Below are 12,514 nucleotides of genomic sequence, written 5' to 3' on the forward strand. Positions count from 1 at the left end.
GGCGGACCTCAATACTTCGGAATGCTAGAAGATGATGTCGGCAGGGTCTACTCCCATTCGCAAGGCGATGGCATCGCTTACCTTGCTTATCGTTTGGGAAGTTTGAAATGAGTGAAATGCTAGGGTCTTCCACAACAACCATGCACCTGTGTACATAGTCTTCGATAAGATCAAGAAGGAGTCGTGTTTATGGATCATAGCGGGTGCTAAACATTTTGGTGAAATGATGCCGGGAGAGTAATGCATGTGTTGTAATAAAGCACTTTTACGGTCTTGTAAAAACTCTCTTAATCAATAGACTGTAGCAAAGCTTTTGCCCCCGTTTAAAGAAAAGACTTGTGTATCAGAATGTTTAACAGAGCCATTTCAAACCTCATGTCAATGGCCTCCCTCACCGTGCTTATTTGTTGGACACTTTGGTATGAGAAGCACGAGGGGAAGCGACACAGAGTTGGTTCACCGCGGTGCAAAACAATTGAGTGTAGTAATATAGGGAGTAGTCCTCATGTTCAATATATTTTTCTTTCTTGTCAAAACTCTCCTTAATTAGTGAAAATCTTTTGTCTCCATTTCAAAATAAAAAACATCGGTAAACTCGTTTACAGACAGATAAACAAACAAGTACTAACAATACCCTTCTTACAAAGTAACAGATATAACCCAAATTACTGAAATCCAAATCATCTGCTTCAAGTCAAATCTAATAATTTAAAGGGAGAAACATAGTGGCGGCAAACAAACTCCTGAACACATCAGCCTCACAGTAATGGAACAATTGCCCTTTTTGCAACCTGATCAGCACTGATCATGTTGAGAACCGGGAAGTGAATTGTGGCAGACGAGTTAATCCTCCTGGTTTCTTTAGCACTGTATTTTTCTCTTCCTTGTTAGACGGATACTTTAACGGCTGGTTGAGATCATAGCTGTGCCGACACAGTTTGCAGTTCAGCCTATGGTACAGGAACACATCCTTCAGATTTACAGCCACCTCCATCACACGTCTGACATACCTAACCATGCAGTCAGACTGAAATCCAAAGATGACGAGCGTGGCAAGGCTATGGTGCTGAAAATCAGATGCAGGTGATTTCCACTCAACACCCTTTTTCTCACTATAAGAGAGTGCCCTCCTTTCCTCTTCATCAGTTCACATTATACACAGATGATCCCATACCTGCATGCCACAGGACGGCAAAGGTAAGCAAAAAACAGGTAATTGATTTTGCAGCAAGAAAAGTACCAAAATGGAAGGAGGAGACCTCAAGATAAGATCGTAAGAACATACCGTCAGGTATAGCTCCTTCAGGTTGGGTGCAGCTCCAAGAATGAACAATGTCCACGTGAGGTCACACCCTTCAGGAATTTTATCTAGATGCACTAACTTTAGTCGACGGAACACAGATGCCAGCCTTTTCGTCACACTTTCTGGTTAAACCCAAATCTGCACGCAACACATGAACACATGATGAGATGGCAAGAAAATAAGCGAAACAACAACAGCTAGTAAAAAGGTTTGTCAAGAGGTACCTTTTCACATTCAAATCCCAACCACAGGTATCATGGAGAGGCACCGCCCAAAAACTTACTTAACTCAACCAACTTGTGCCAACTAAGACCACGATTGATGATGCTAACAGTCTCAAGCAATGGGACATGACCCAGAAGCAATGGATCTTGAGACTTCCAACACCAAAAGATCATCCATGTGAGTTTTGGGAGCGAGTTGAGCTTGACTTTTTCGAAACGACAATTAACAATAAGCAGCTCACTGAGTTGACTGTGTTCAACTTGCACAATGGCCTCTCTCGCAGAACAACAATGGGATAAGCTTAGATGTTTTAATCTCTTGCATGTGTTGAGGATGTTAGGGATGTCGAATTCACCAAAACTCAAATTCTCCACGCAGAGGCGTGTGACGCCACCAAATGCAATTGGACAAGCATCAAAGAACAACATAAATATTCTCCCGTAGTCGATCATACTATCCAGATTGCAGCGAGTTGGATCCTTCTCTGCAAGAACTGTGAATTCAATCGGTAAAGATAGCGTGCGGACCTTATGGCGCCCTGACTCAATCCCAATCGTCGCCTACAGCTGGAGATTCGCGCGCAGCCTTTTTGTAAGAAAGACCCTGCACTTTTCGAAATTAGGACACAGTCCCCCGCAGCCATATGTATAAGTTCCCAAAAATCGGGTAGAAACCCTAAATCCCCACCGATTCAACCCCCTGTGGCTCCGCCGCCGCCCTCCTTTGCGCCGGCCGCCACCGACCGCCCGCCGCCACCGACCAGCGTCGCCCTCCGCTGCGAGTTCCGGCGGGGAGGAGCAGGCCTTCTTCTACGCGTGGACCGTCTACGCGCGGGAGAGAGCCGCCTCCTCGTCGCCGGCGGCACGACGCCGCTGCGGGCCTCCCCGCGCCCTTCTCCGGATGGAGAAGGCCGCCGCTGTGGCCAGACGCGACGAGCCCCACTGGATCTCTCCGGCGAGATCCACAGAGATCCCGGTTTTTTAGGGTTCTTTCTTTTTTTCTTAGGAGTTATGTTAGGATCTTGTGGTGGATCTCAGATCAATATAAATGGATCCATAGCTGTTTTCGAATGTATCTTCTTGATGGATAGTTTTATCACTGTGTTGGATATTTATGCGGAATCCATTTTTTTTGAAGATCTGTGAAGAACTAGACAGAGATCTGTGTGGATCTTGTATTACTACCTCTGTCCATAAATAGATGCCAAAAATTTATCTAAATTTGAATGTATCTAGACACGATTTAGTGTATAGATACATCCGAATTTAAATAAATCTTTGGCATCTATTTATGGACGGAGGGAGTAATAAACATATCCAATGGTTCTTTATGGATTTTTTGTGGATTTCTTGTTGTGGAAAAATGTTACTTGTACAGGGATCTATGGATATACACTGGATTTTGTGGATCCATAGTTGATTGTTAGATATCCATATCCAAATTTCGAAGAACTTAAGATGATAACAATGGATACATATTGGAATTTGTAAATAACTGCTAGATATTAATCTGGTAAAACTTAGGGTCTTTTTCGCAAAAAACGAGTTACCAATCTTAAAGCAATGAACGGTGGGAGATAGGGTGCAGGCGGTCCTGGCCAAATGCACACCCGAATTCAATGTCAATGTCGTGGATCGCCATGATGTGCCCAACAGAGTGTCCAATGGATATGCAGTCATAATCTCTTAAGAAGAACGTCATGCACATTGAGCTTATGCTGTTTGGGTTTGAAACCCTGCGTGCTAGGATGCTCTTTGTCACCTCAACCATAGTTGCATTGCTTCGTGCAATTTCTTCTTCGTGGCATGTGGTAGCAGGTTTAGGCACGAAGTCCCGAACATCTATGGTGAGACGAGAGAGCATAGGAGGGAGGCGCCGCCACCGCCGGGCGAGGACACTGGTTCTTGCAGCCTCTCGGACACTGAGTCGGTCAAGGATGTTAACCAAAATATCGTCAGGCAAGCGGCCAATCCAATCTTCTCGAACGATCTGCATTTGTCATGGAGACAAATCTGAGTTGAAACTGGTTGCTACCAGTCTAAAAGACTGAACATCCATAGTTTCAAAGATGCAATTATGATATACAGCAGCAAGGAAGCATTCTGCAAGGGAAAAAATAAATAGCGGAAGGCGGGGACAGGGAACTCACTCTCATCATAGTATAAATCAGTCAAAGCCCGAGATGATCAGCGATGAACCCCGACGCCGGAGAAGGGAACAGCCGTCGCCGGAGAGCTTTTCTGATGGCCGGCGAGTGTCTGGTCTGCTCTGAATCTGAAGGCTTCGGCCGGCGACCCCCTGGAAAGACGCGTAGAGCCTGTCTCCGCTTCTGACTACAACTCAAAGATTGAGGAAGGAACGGGTTCGTGGAGAAAAGAAGAAATCGATTTCCTAGTGACTCCCGATATTCGATTTCGGCAGCAGCGAACGAAGATCCGGCGAGGCAAATCAGGGCGGCGGCGCTCTGGGACAGATAGGCTGATGCGGCGCGAATGCGGCTGCTTGGGTGGAGACTGGAGAGGACGGCGTGACGACAGACGAGGGAGCTGAGGCCAACCCTTTCTGCTCAGAGAAAAATATATTATGGAATTAAAAGTAAAGCGAACATCTGATGGTATTTGGTACTGTACAACAAAGACCTTGCTTCCATAGTGCAATTTTACCCAAAACCTGACTGGCTTTTCAGAGTTCATTGCAACATAAAATTTACAACATAATCATACAGGAACTCCGAAACCGTTTGTGATCGCTTGCTGGTACCTTGACTGAGTGAACTGTTTGCAACAACAAAATTCATATGAAAAATATGGTGTCCTTTTACATTCTAACCAATCAAAGAAGCACATGAAATCAGGAGACTAGATAGTCCATGCTTGAGAACTCTAATATACAATGGCGTCTGGAGCAAAAAGTGAGAGATCTTGTGTTTGCTCCAGATCTTGCCGCTAAGCCCGTTTCAGTTTCCTGAAAACTGGATTCGGACAGGCAAGAAAATGAATTTCATAAGCTTATCACTGACTTGGTTTACTTAGTTTCATCACCAACAAGAACAGCAAAATAGAAATGTCATGATCAATACCCAGTGATATATTTAGTTTCAAATAAAGCAGCTCCTTACTTCAAAGTGAAGAAAATCAGCAAAAGTTACATCATCACAGATTAACCATTACTAGAGCGTGTTCAAAAGGACTCAGTAGCACATTTAATGAGGCAGAAGAACTAAACTAACCCTCATACAACTCACAAAAGTACTGACAGTTAATGGACATGAGTCGTTTGCTCATGCATCAAGTAGTTAACCTCCCCATATTCACACTTACAAAATGCAGCACAGCTAACCTTTCCTACAGAATCGAGGGAAAATACCTACACTAACAGGCCTTGATTTTTTTTTCTAAGAACCCCTGTTCAGATTTTCTGCTCTTATGTTTGCTTCCTAGTGATCTGCATCCACGGCTTCGGGAAGCATTGGAGGAGCTCCTTGTTCACCCATCGCGAATTCAGATTCACAGATAGATGCATCCAACCAATCCATGAGTGGGTTCCCTGTCGGAAACAACGTGTCATCCATCATGTGCATAACTGTACTCATGTCATTCTCCTTTTCACCTTCAGAATGACGCAGACGTAACCTCAAATTGTAATGGACATATTCTAATTTACAGAGCTTGGCATGCCCAAGATGATTTCTCTGTTGCATCTGTAACAAATCAAATGTGCTCGAGTTGCGCTCGCATCCGCTTGACGATGAGCACTGTGACACAATCCGCAAAGCAAACTTTTGTATTGCAGGATACTGTCTTCCAAAAGCCATCCACCATGCAGCTGCACACATTCATTTACGCAATTAAATAACCAATTAACCATATACCTGCAGCTGCTCGCAGCCCATGCCCTATAGGATGCATCAAGGTGTTTTAGTAAACAGTGTAATATAGAGCAGTATAGACTATAGACTGACCTGGAGTCATATGGCTTGCAGCATCCCGTGCCTCTGTGGACTCAAATATCCCTCGGTATGAAATGAACCGATGAAGTTGACAAAGAGCATCCACTGCATTTTCAGTCGAGTCTGCAAGCTTTGATATTGCCAAAGTTAATTCATGCGCATATTTTGGTTCCCGGCATAAACTGTGTTTGTAGCTGTAATGGCCTTCAGGATTCAGCGCTCCAGCTAAATAAACAATAAACACAGAAAGATGGGTGGCATAATTAATTAGTGCAGACACAAGGAGAAAAAAATCTTTGTGTTAAACTATTAATAAGTGAATCTAGAATCGCTCACCGGCAATCATGAAATTGTCGCTTTTCAGCATGGTCAGTAGTATTAACCACATCCATGATTCTGTTAAAATCTGAAGAGCCACTTCCAAGCCGTTCTTGTAATTCATGGAGGACAGAAATTGACCTTGACATAAATCCAGATATTGAACTACCCTTTTGTTGATCAGCATAGCAAAGTAAACAGTAAATTGGCTCCAAGGCATTGATTACCCATTTGACTTTGTCCCACCATGGTCCGCTTGTAAGACAACCATATGCATGCTTTCCTTCAGGTTTTTTACTCCAAGTACTCCTCTTCCATTCTTTGGACAGCATCCATTTACTGAATTTGTCTTTCCTGTCCCAAAAACTCTGTATGAAGACAAAGATGGCTCCAAACCTAGTAGCATTTGGTGGAACTAGCTCCCCACAAACTTTTGCCTTCATTTCAGCAAGCAAAGTGTCAAGACTGTAGAAAAACTTGTATATTTGCTCAGCGCTGTCCATGACTCGAGCAACTTCAGGGAATTTAGCTATGTCTTCCAACATTAGATTAACAGTGTCAGCTGCACATGGTTGCCAAACGATCTGGTTATACTCGGCTATCAGTTTGAGACAAGCCTTCTTATAACTGTCACCACTGTCCGTCACAACTTGAACAACATTCTGGACACCTACATCCTGAATAACCTGTTTAATCTCGCCATACAGGAAACCTGCATTTTCTATTTTCCCTGTTGCATCCACAGACTTGTGGAAGAACATCCGACTGTTACAGCTTAGATAGAAGTTTACAGTGCTTGTCATTGTAGGCCCTGTCCACGAATCACACACTATGGTAACACCATAGGCTTCCCATTCTTTCTTAAATTGACACAAATCTTCCTTCAGTTCTTTCTCAATGGCATCCAGATATATGCCATCGATTTCTTCACCTGAAGGAATGAACATGCCAGGACCTAGCTGCTGTGTTAGCTTCATGGCACTGCGGAAGTATGGGCAGTCTGCCTTCCTTCCAGGAATACCATTGGCATGAAACATTTTTGCCCAAGCTTTGCCAAGTTTTGATCTGGTCTCCTTGTTGTCTATCCTATCGATCAGAGTTTGTCTTGGCACTTGCCTAGGCACATGACGTGCGTCCCTTCCTAGACGCCTAATCCCTGACTTACCAAACTTCTTTTGTGGTAACACTCCCCTTCCACCAACACAGCTACCTGCATCACTAGCACTAGCACCTGCAGTGCTTTCGCTGCCACTGTCATCACCGTGTTCGAACATGCCACACCTCTTCACTCTCTGCGAACACGGGAACTCCTCCAGTGATACTTGTTCCTCCATTTTGACTGGGATTTGATGTGATTCTCTGTCATTGTCGACATCATGGCACGCCACGTTACGCAGAACTGCTTCCTCCATCCTCGCTCGATAATCTTTCGTCGCATTCTTCCTTTGCTTCAGATTTCGCAGGGAAATCACCATAGCTTTCCTAACTTGTGGCGGCACTTGGGTGCAAGCAGCGACGTGGCCACGCCTCCCTGCAAGGTGCTGCCTTAGCCTGGTCGCGCCCCCACCTTTCCTGGCCGTTGAACAGTACTTGCATCTGAAGCCAGCACCAAGTTTTTCACCATGAGCCCACACGTTCTCCAGGATCCCGTCATCTGCAATTCCTGCGTGGCGGGGAGAACATATCAATGACTCCAAATCTCCCCAATCCGGTCGGCGCTATCATGTCAGGGCGATATAGATAGGAAATGGAGTAACAACAACAACAAAAAGTCACAAGCTAACAGGTCAAACCATGGTCAGGCTCAACCACGGAGATTGCTACGGGGAATCCACAGATCAGGTAGGCTAACCCGATCCCGCGTGGCAAATCCCTTTTTTTTTTTTTGCGAACTGGCAAATCCCGCAATCCTCAATGATAGAGTTACAGGCGTCTTACCAGCTGCTCCCCTCGAAGGAGGATGCGTGTGGCGGAGGAGACCGTCGCCTTCCACTTCTAGCGGCGGCGGCGTTGAGGCGGGTCGGCGGCGGCGGGCCATGTCGTCGTGGACTGTGGACTGCGGACTGCGGTGTGGGGGACTGGAGGTTTCTTCGGCCAGGACAACGAATTCGGTAGTTTGGGGGGTTGAATGGAGAAATCAGGCGGCCCTGCGCGCGCTATCCAAATTCATTCGCTTATTTGCGCGCGCTCAAGCGGCGCGGCGAGCAGCTGTTCTGGACTTCTGGCGCCAAAGAGGAGGCCGTGCAGCCTGCCAAGAGAAAGCCTACCCGTTGGATCGAAGATCTACGGCGTCGCGCTATTCTTGTTTCACTCGCAGGAGTCTGAACTCTGAACCCATACACACACCTCAAACCAAACAGTCAGCTTGGTGCCCGTGGAAACACAGCGCAGACTAGAGCAACGGGAGTAGCAAGCACATGTTTCACCACTAGATAATGTTGCAGCAATATATGTTATTACAACAAATAAATGTTGCAATTGGTTGTGATAACATCTCATATAGTTATATTACCAGATGGAGTGATGGAGGGAAGCAGCATCTGATGAACGACACAGCAGCATCCAGGATAAGCAAGTTTCACTTACAAGTGTAACATGATATAGATGGGAATGCAGTCATACATGTGAAACGGTTTCCTTTGTCGCCCTAACATATTTAGCAAAACTATTCATGAAAAGATATATGACGTTGAATAAACAGATCATCAAATAAGGAAGCAGAACAATGTTAAGAGACTGAATGGGATCCTACAGAGGCGTTAATAACACGAGGATTTTTTCGACATTGGCTGAATGTAAATTGCATACTGCTTAACAGTTACATGAAAGAGAAGCCCAAGACAAGTCACCATGTATAGATAGCTCCGGGAACTTGAATCTGTCCGGCAGACTTACATACTAGACTAGTGGCAGGGCCTCAGCAAATAGATAAAAGTGCTAGGTGCTAACACAAACACATGCTAGGATCCTACACGGCACAAATCACAGAGCAGGGATACAGAAGAAAATAAGAACTCCCAAGCTAGCTAATGCTCCTGCTCCTGAATGAAGAGGCAAAACTTACACGAGACACCTACAAAATAAACTAATGCGGGCCGATTCAGAAAGCCGCTGAGGTCGTTCTCCTGAGTTGATACTTGGGTTCCGGCAGAGGCACAGCGCAAAGCATCATGTTCAACGCCTGAAACAGAAAAAGGTGAAGTAGTCAGTGTAATGTATGGAGGATTTGCAAAAGGTCGCAACACTAAATCCATCAGAGTAGACGACAAAAGAAGATTCACAAACTGTAGGAAGCTGGATAGCGTTTGCCTGGTAGCAGGATCATATTAGAATAAGCATACACAACTTGCTGAGAGACAGGTAAATTAACCACAAGACACACAAGTCACACAACCTTTGCATCAGAGGTGCAGCACTGCCAAGTACTCCCTCCATTCCGAATTATAAGATGGTTTGGATATTTCAATGTGGACTACATATGGACTAAAATGAGTGAACAGACAATGCGTCTAGAATCTAGATACATACGATTCAGAAAAAGCTAGAACATTTGTAATTCGGAACGGAGTGATACCATTTTTTGGCCACACAGAAGATGAAAAATGGATAATAAATTTGCAATGCCAGAAAAATGAAATATTTCTAGAAATTCAATCTGATGCATCCTTGCTAATTAGAAATGAAAATATTTCTAGAAACATGTTTGAATCTGACAGATCCCTGTTAATCTTATGATGAGTTATTTATTTAACTAATTAATATCCTAGGGTTGATAAGATTAAATAGAACATTCCAAAATACAGCCAACTCAGCAAAGATCTCTCCAAAGTTATATTTGACTTGTCCATCTAGGTTAGGACCAGAACCGAACACAAAAGCTTAGCAACCGTAATCAGGTAGCATTATCAAGCAACTCAGTTGATATTACCCCTGATTATACAAATTGTAAATGAACTCTTAAAACAAACAATTAGTTGTAAACACTATAAGTACCACGTGTCCATCAGGAAGATGCAGCTAGCAGAGATCAATTACAATTGCATATCACTCACTAACAGTAACATATCAAGGTAGGAATGACAGTCCTGCAACTGGTAGCTGATCCCATAAAATAGTGCAGCAATCAAAACTACACTTCCAAATAAGTGGAAAGATTCGATGTACTCTCTAAAAACAAGTGTCTCAAAGTTTTCTAGATAAGGATGTACCTATAACTAAAATGCGTCTAGATACATCTGCATCTAGACAAAAGTGTGACACTTACTTTTGGACAGAAGTAGTATGACACATCTCTCAATTACAGTAAACGAAATTGAATGACAAGATAAGGTAGCAATATCATTTTTTCGATAAGTTGGCGATAAGGAGAGAAACTAGTCTTTCCTCGTAATACAGCTTTGTTTAACACTTCTTAGAAAATCTGCAGCAGACAGTTCCTAGTTCCTACCTCTTTATTGCAACTTATAACCGAAAGTAGACTATCATCAGAACTACACCAAAGAACTTTGGTGTAACATTTCTAATGCAGGGAGCAAATCAGAAGCGTTGATTAGAATAAATGTAACATAACCCCCTAATATCCACAAGTAGTTGTAGAATTGTAAGAACAAATACGAATTAGAGCCTTTGTTATCTGTCTATTTGCATTTACTCCAACAGTTATTTGAAGCCATTAACCTAATAACTATATAAACCAACAGGCCAAACTGTACATGGTACACCGTACTTTAGTTCCCAACCCACCAATAATGGCAGAGCCCCAGAAGTGGAAGCAAATATTTATGATTATCGGATGTGATAATCATAAACTAGGAGGGGATAGTAATGTTTGATATATACAGGTCTTTAAAGTAGCTTAACAGTACAAACTACAAATTTGAGAACAGTTGGGAGTATGAGCAATCACATTGATTCCCTATCAGGTAATCCAACTTCTATTTTGAAATAGAAATTGGACATAGCAGGGCAAAATTTGAATGGTTAACATACCAAGAATAAAACAACAATTTTATCTAGGGAAAAATATGGCATTTCAATAAATAGTATTAGAAAAAAAGGGAGTACCTTTTGCCTCTTTAGCCTCTCATTCTCCTCTTCTAAACGGGATACCTTGTTTTCGAGTTCATTAGTGTAGGCCTGTTGCAAATATGATGTAAGTAATACATAAACTAAAAAAACAACATTGAAACTAAGCAAGTCATCATGTTGTCCCACTTTTAAAATCAACAAACTGAAGCACATAGCATTGATAACCCTTCATGAAACATGATTTGTAGTTCTAGCATTGCTGATAAAGGAATTTTTAAGAAAACAGATCAAATATATATCACAACCTGCTTCCTAGCCCTTGAACGGGCAGCCGACTCCCTATTCTTGATCATCCTCTTCTGCCTTCTCTCCACAAACTTATTTGGGCCATCTCCTGGTACACCACGCTTTCTCCCAGGTGTCTGGGAATCAGAAATTGGACTGACCATTGGTGATCCATCAGAGTAAGCAGACTCCGGAATAGCACCAGGCCCAACAACATTCAGTGGCTGGGGGACTAACTGCATGGGCATATAAGCACCAGGCACAATTTGCTGCACATGCTGATGAGTCTCGGCTGCTGCAAGCTGCTGCTGATATCGATCTAACCACTGTGCCCCGGATGTCAAACCGGTGGCTCCAGCTGCTGTGGCACCTGTCCCCACCAGACCCACATTGCCAACATCGTTCGAGTTCTTGAGACAACCTTCAGTGAAGACCCCTGCTTTGACCAAGAAATCCTCAAGTGTCATCTCCCCAAGTGTCGGCTGCCTCTCCCGCTTGCGCCGACCACCCTCCGGGACACTCCTTTTGGGTTCATCCTGGATGCCCCGCCACACCTCATCCACTGTCTTCTTGCTGAGCCCGTTTGGCATCGTGATGCTACCCTGGCGCAAGAGGCTTGAACTCGGCTCATACTGGCTGGTAGTTGCGCCGTCAGGCTCCATGTCATCAGGAAAGACACTCCTAAGCAGCTCATCGAGGTTCATACTCTGCAAGGGTTCCCCCAAATGGTTCTGCACCTCATCGAGGGTGAGGCTATACAGAGACCCTTGCCTCGCCAGGTTCTGCACCTCCCCGCGCTGCGAGGCGCCGGCGCCGGCGCCAGCACCGCCGCCGCCGCGCCCGGACCGCGATGGCAGTTTCCGACTCCCCATGAGCAGGCAAAGGCCTATTTGTGCTCGATTTCTGCCAAGCCGAAACCTTTGGATTCCAGGGGCGGATCTAGATGGTGCGCCGGGTGTGCACCGGCGGAACAAGGAATTGTGGAGCTCAGCGGGGCTTAACTAATCAATGGATGGATACAAGCCCATACCTCAAAACCCCAAATGGCGAAGGATTGAGGACGGGGCGGGGACAGCAGGGACACGATGCCGGGATGAGGAAGAACGGGAACGGCGATGGCGGCGGCCCGCGTGAGAGGCGGAGGGGTTTGGGCGCGGGATTGGGGCGACGGCGGTGACGCTAAGCTACGGCAAGGCGGCAGGAGAGATTTCGAGCCGCGCTGGGGCGGGTTGGTAGGTCACTCAGAGAGGAAGAGGAAAAAATGCCACGGGACGGTGGACGGGTGGAGGCCGCACAGAAATACAGCACGAAGGAGTACAATTTATGATTTTTCTTTGAAGCATTTATGACCTATTCCTTCTTCATCTCTCTTGGAGTCGATTCCTATATCCAGAAAGATCTTATAA

General features: G+C 44.7%; 2 protein-coding genes and 1 pseudogene across 2 annotated transcripts; all 3 read right to left on the minus strand.

Moving 5' to 3' along the window:
* Positions 1-805: 805 nt before the first annotated feature.
* On the minus strand, positions 806-3,523 carry LOC124662956 (annotated as a pseudogene).
* A 1,182-nt stretch (positions 3,524-4,705) lies between these two features.
* On the minus strand, positions 4,706-6,130 carry LOC124666851. Its single transcript, XM_047204179.1, has 3 exons — positions 5,814-6,130; positions 5,490-5,702; positions 4,706-5,353 (listed from the first exon to the last, which is right to left on the minus strand). Exons 1-3 carry the CDS (start codon positions 6,013-6,015, stop codon positions 4,965-4,967), a joined length of 804 nt encoding a protein of 267 aa, XP_047060135.1. The 5' UTR covers positions 6,016-6,130; the 3' UTR covers positions 4,706-4,964.
* Positions 6,131-8,632: 2,502 nt separating this feature from the next.
* LOC124661620 (ABSCISIC ACID-INSENSITIVE 5-like protein 2) lies at positions 8,633-12,287 on the minus strand. The gene is made up of 3 exons (XM_047199496.1): positions 11,129-12,287; positions 10,860-10,931; positions 8,633-8,976 (listed from the first exon to the last, which is right to left on the minus strand). The coding sequence occupies exons 1-3, from the start codon at positions 11,978-11,980 to the stop codon at positions 8,896-8,898; spliced, it is 1,005 nt and encodes a 334-aa protein (XP_047055452.1). The 5' UTR covers positions 11,981-12,287; the 3' UTR covers positions 8,633-8,895.
* Positions 12,288-12,514: the final 227 nt, after the last annotated feature.

This window comes from Lolium rigidum, chromosome 6, assembly GCF_022539505.1.
Source record: "Lolium rigidum isolate FL_2022 chromosome 6, APGP_CSIRO_Lrig_0.1, whole genome shotgun sequence".
Lineage (NCBI taxonomy): Eukaryota > Viridiplantae > Streptophyta > Magnoliopsida > Poales > Poaceae > Lolium > Lolium rigidum.

Coding starts and splice junctions, on each gene's coding strand:
- LOC124666851 (XM_047204179.1), bottom strand. CDS start 6,015: ATGCCTTGGAGCCAATTTACTGTTTACTTTGCTATGCTGATCAACAAA. Junction 5,703..5,813: donor CGACAATTTCATGATTGCCG/GTGAGCGATTCT, acceptor TTGTTTATTTAG/CTGGAGCGCTGAATCCTGAA. Junction 5,354..5,489: donor TGCAAGCCATATGACTCCAG/GTCAGTCTATAG, acceptor GAATGTGTGCAG/CTGCATGGTGGATGGCTTTT.
- LOC124661620 (XM_047199496.1), bottom strand. CDS start 11,980: ATGGGGAGTCGGAAACTGCCATCGCGGTCCGGGCGCGGCGGCGGCGGT. Junction 10,932..11,128: donor GTTCAAGGGCTAGGAAGCAG/GTTGTGATATAT, acceptor TATTTGCAACAG/GCCTACACTAATGAACTCGA. Junction 8,977..10,859: donor AGAGGCTAAAGAGGCAAAAG/GTACTCCCTTTT, acceptor TTTCTGTTTCAG/GCGTTGAACATGATGCTTTG.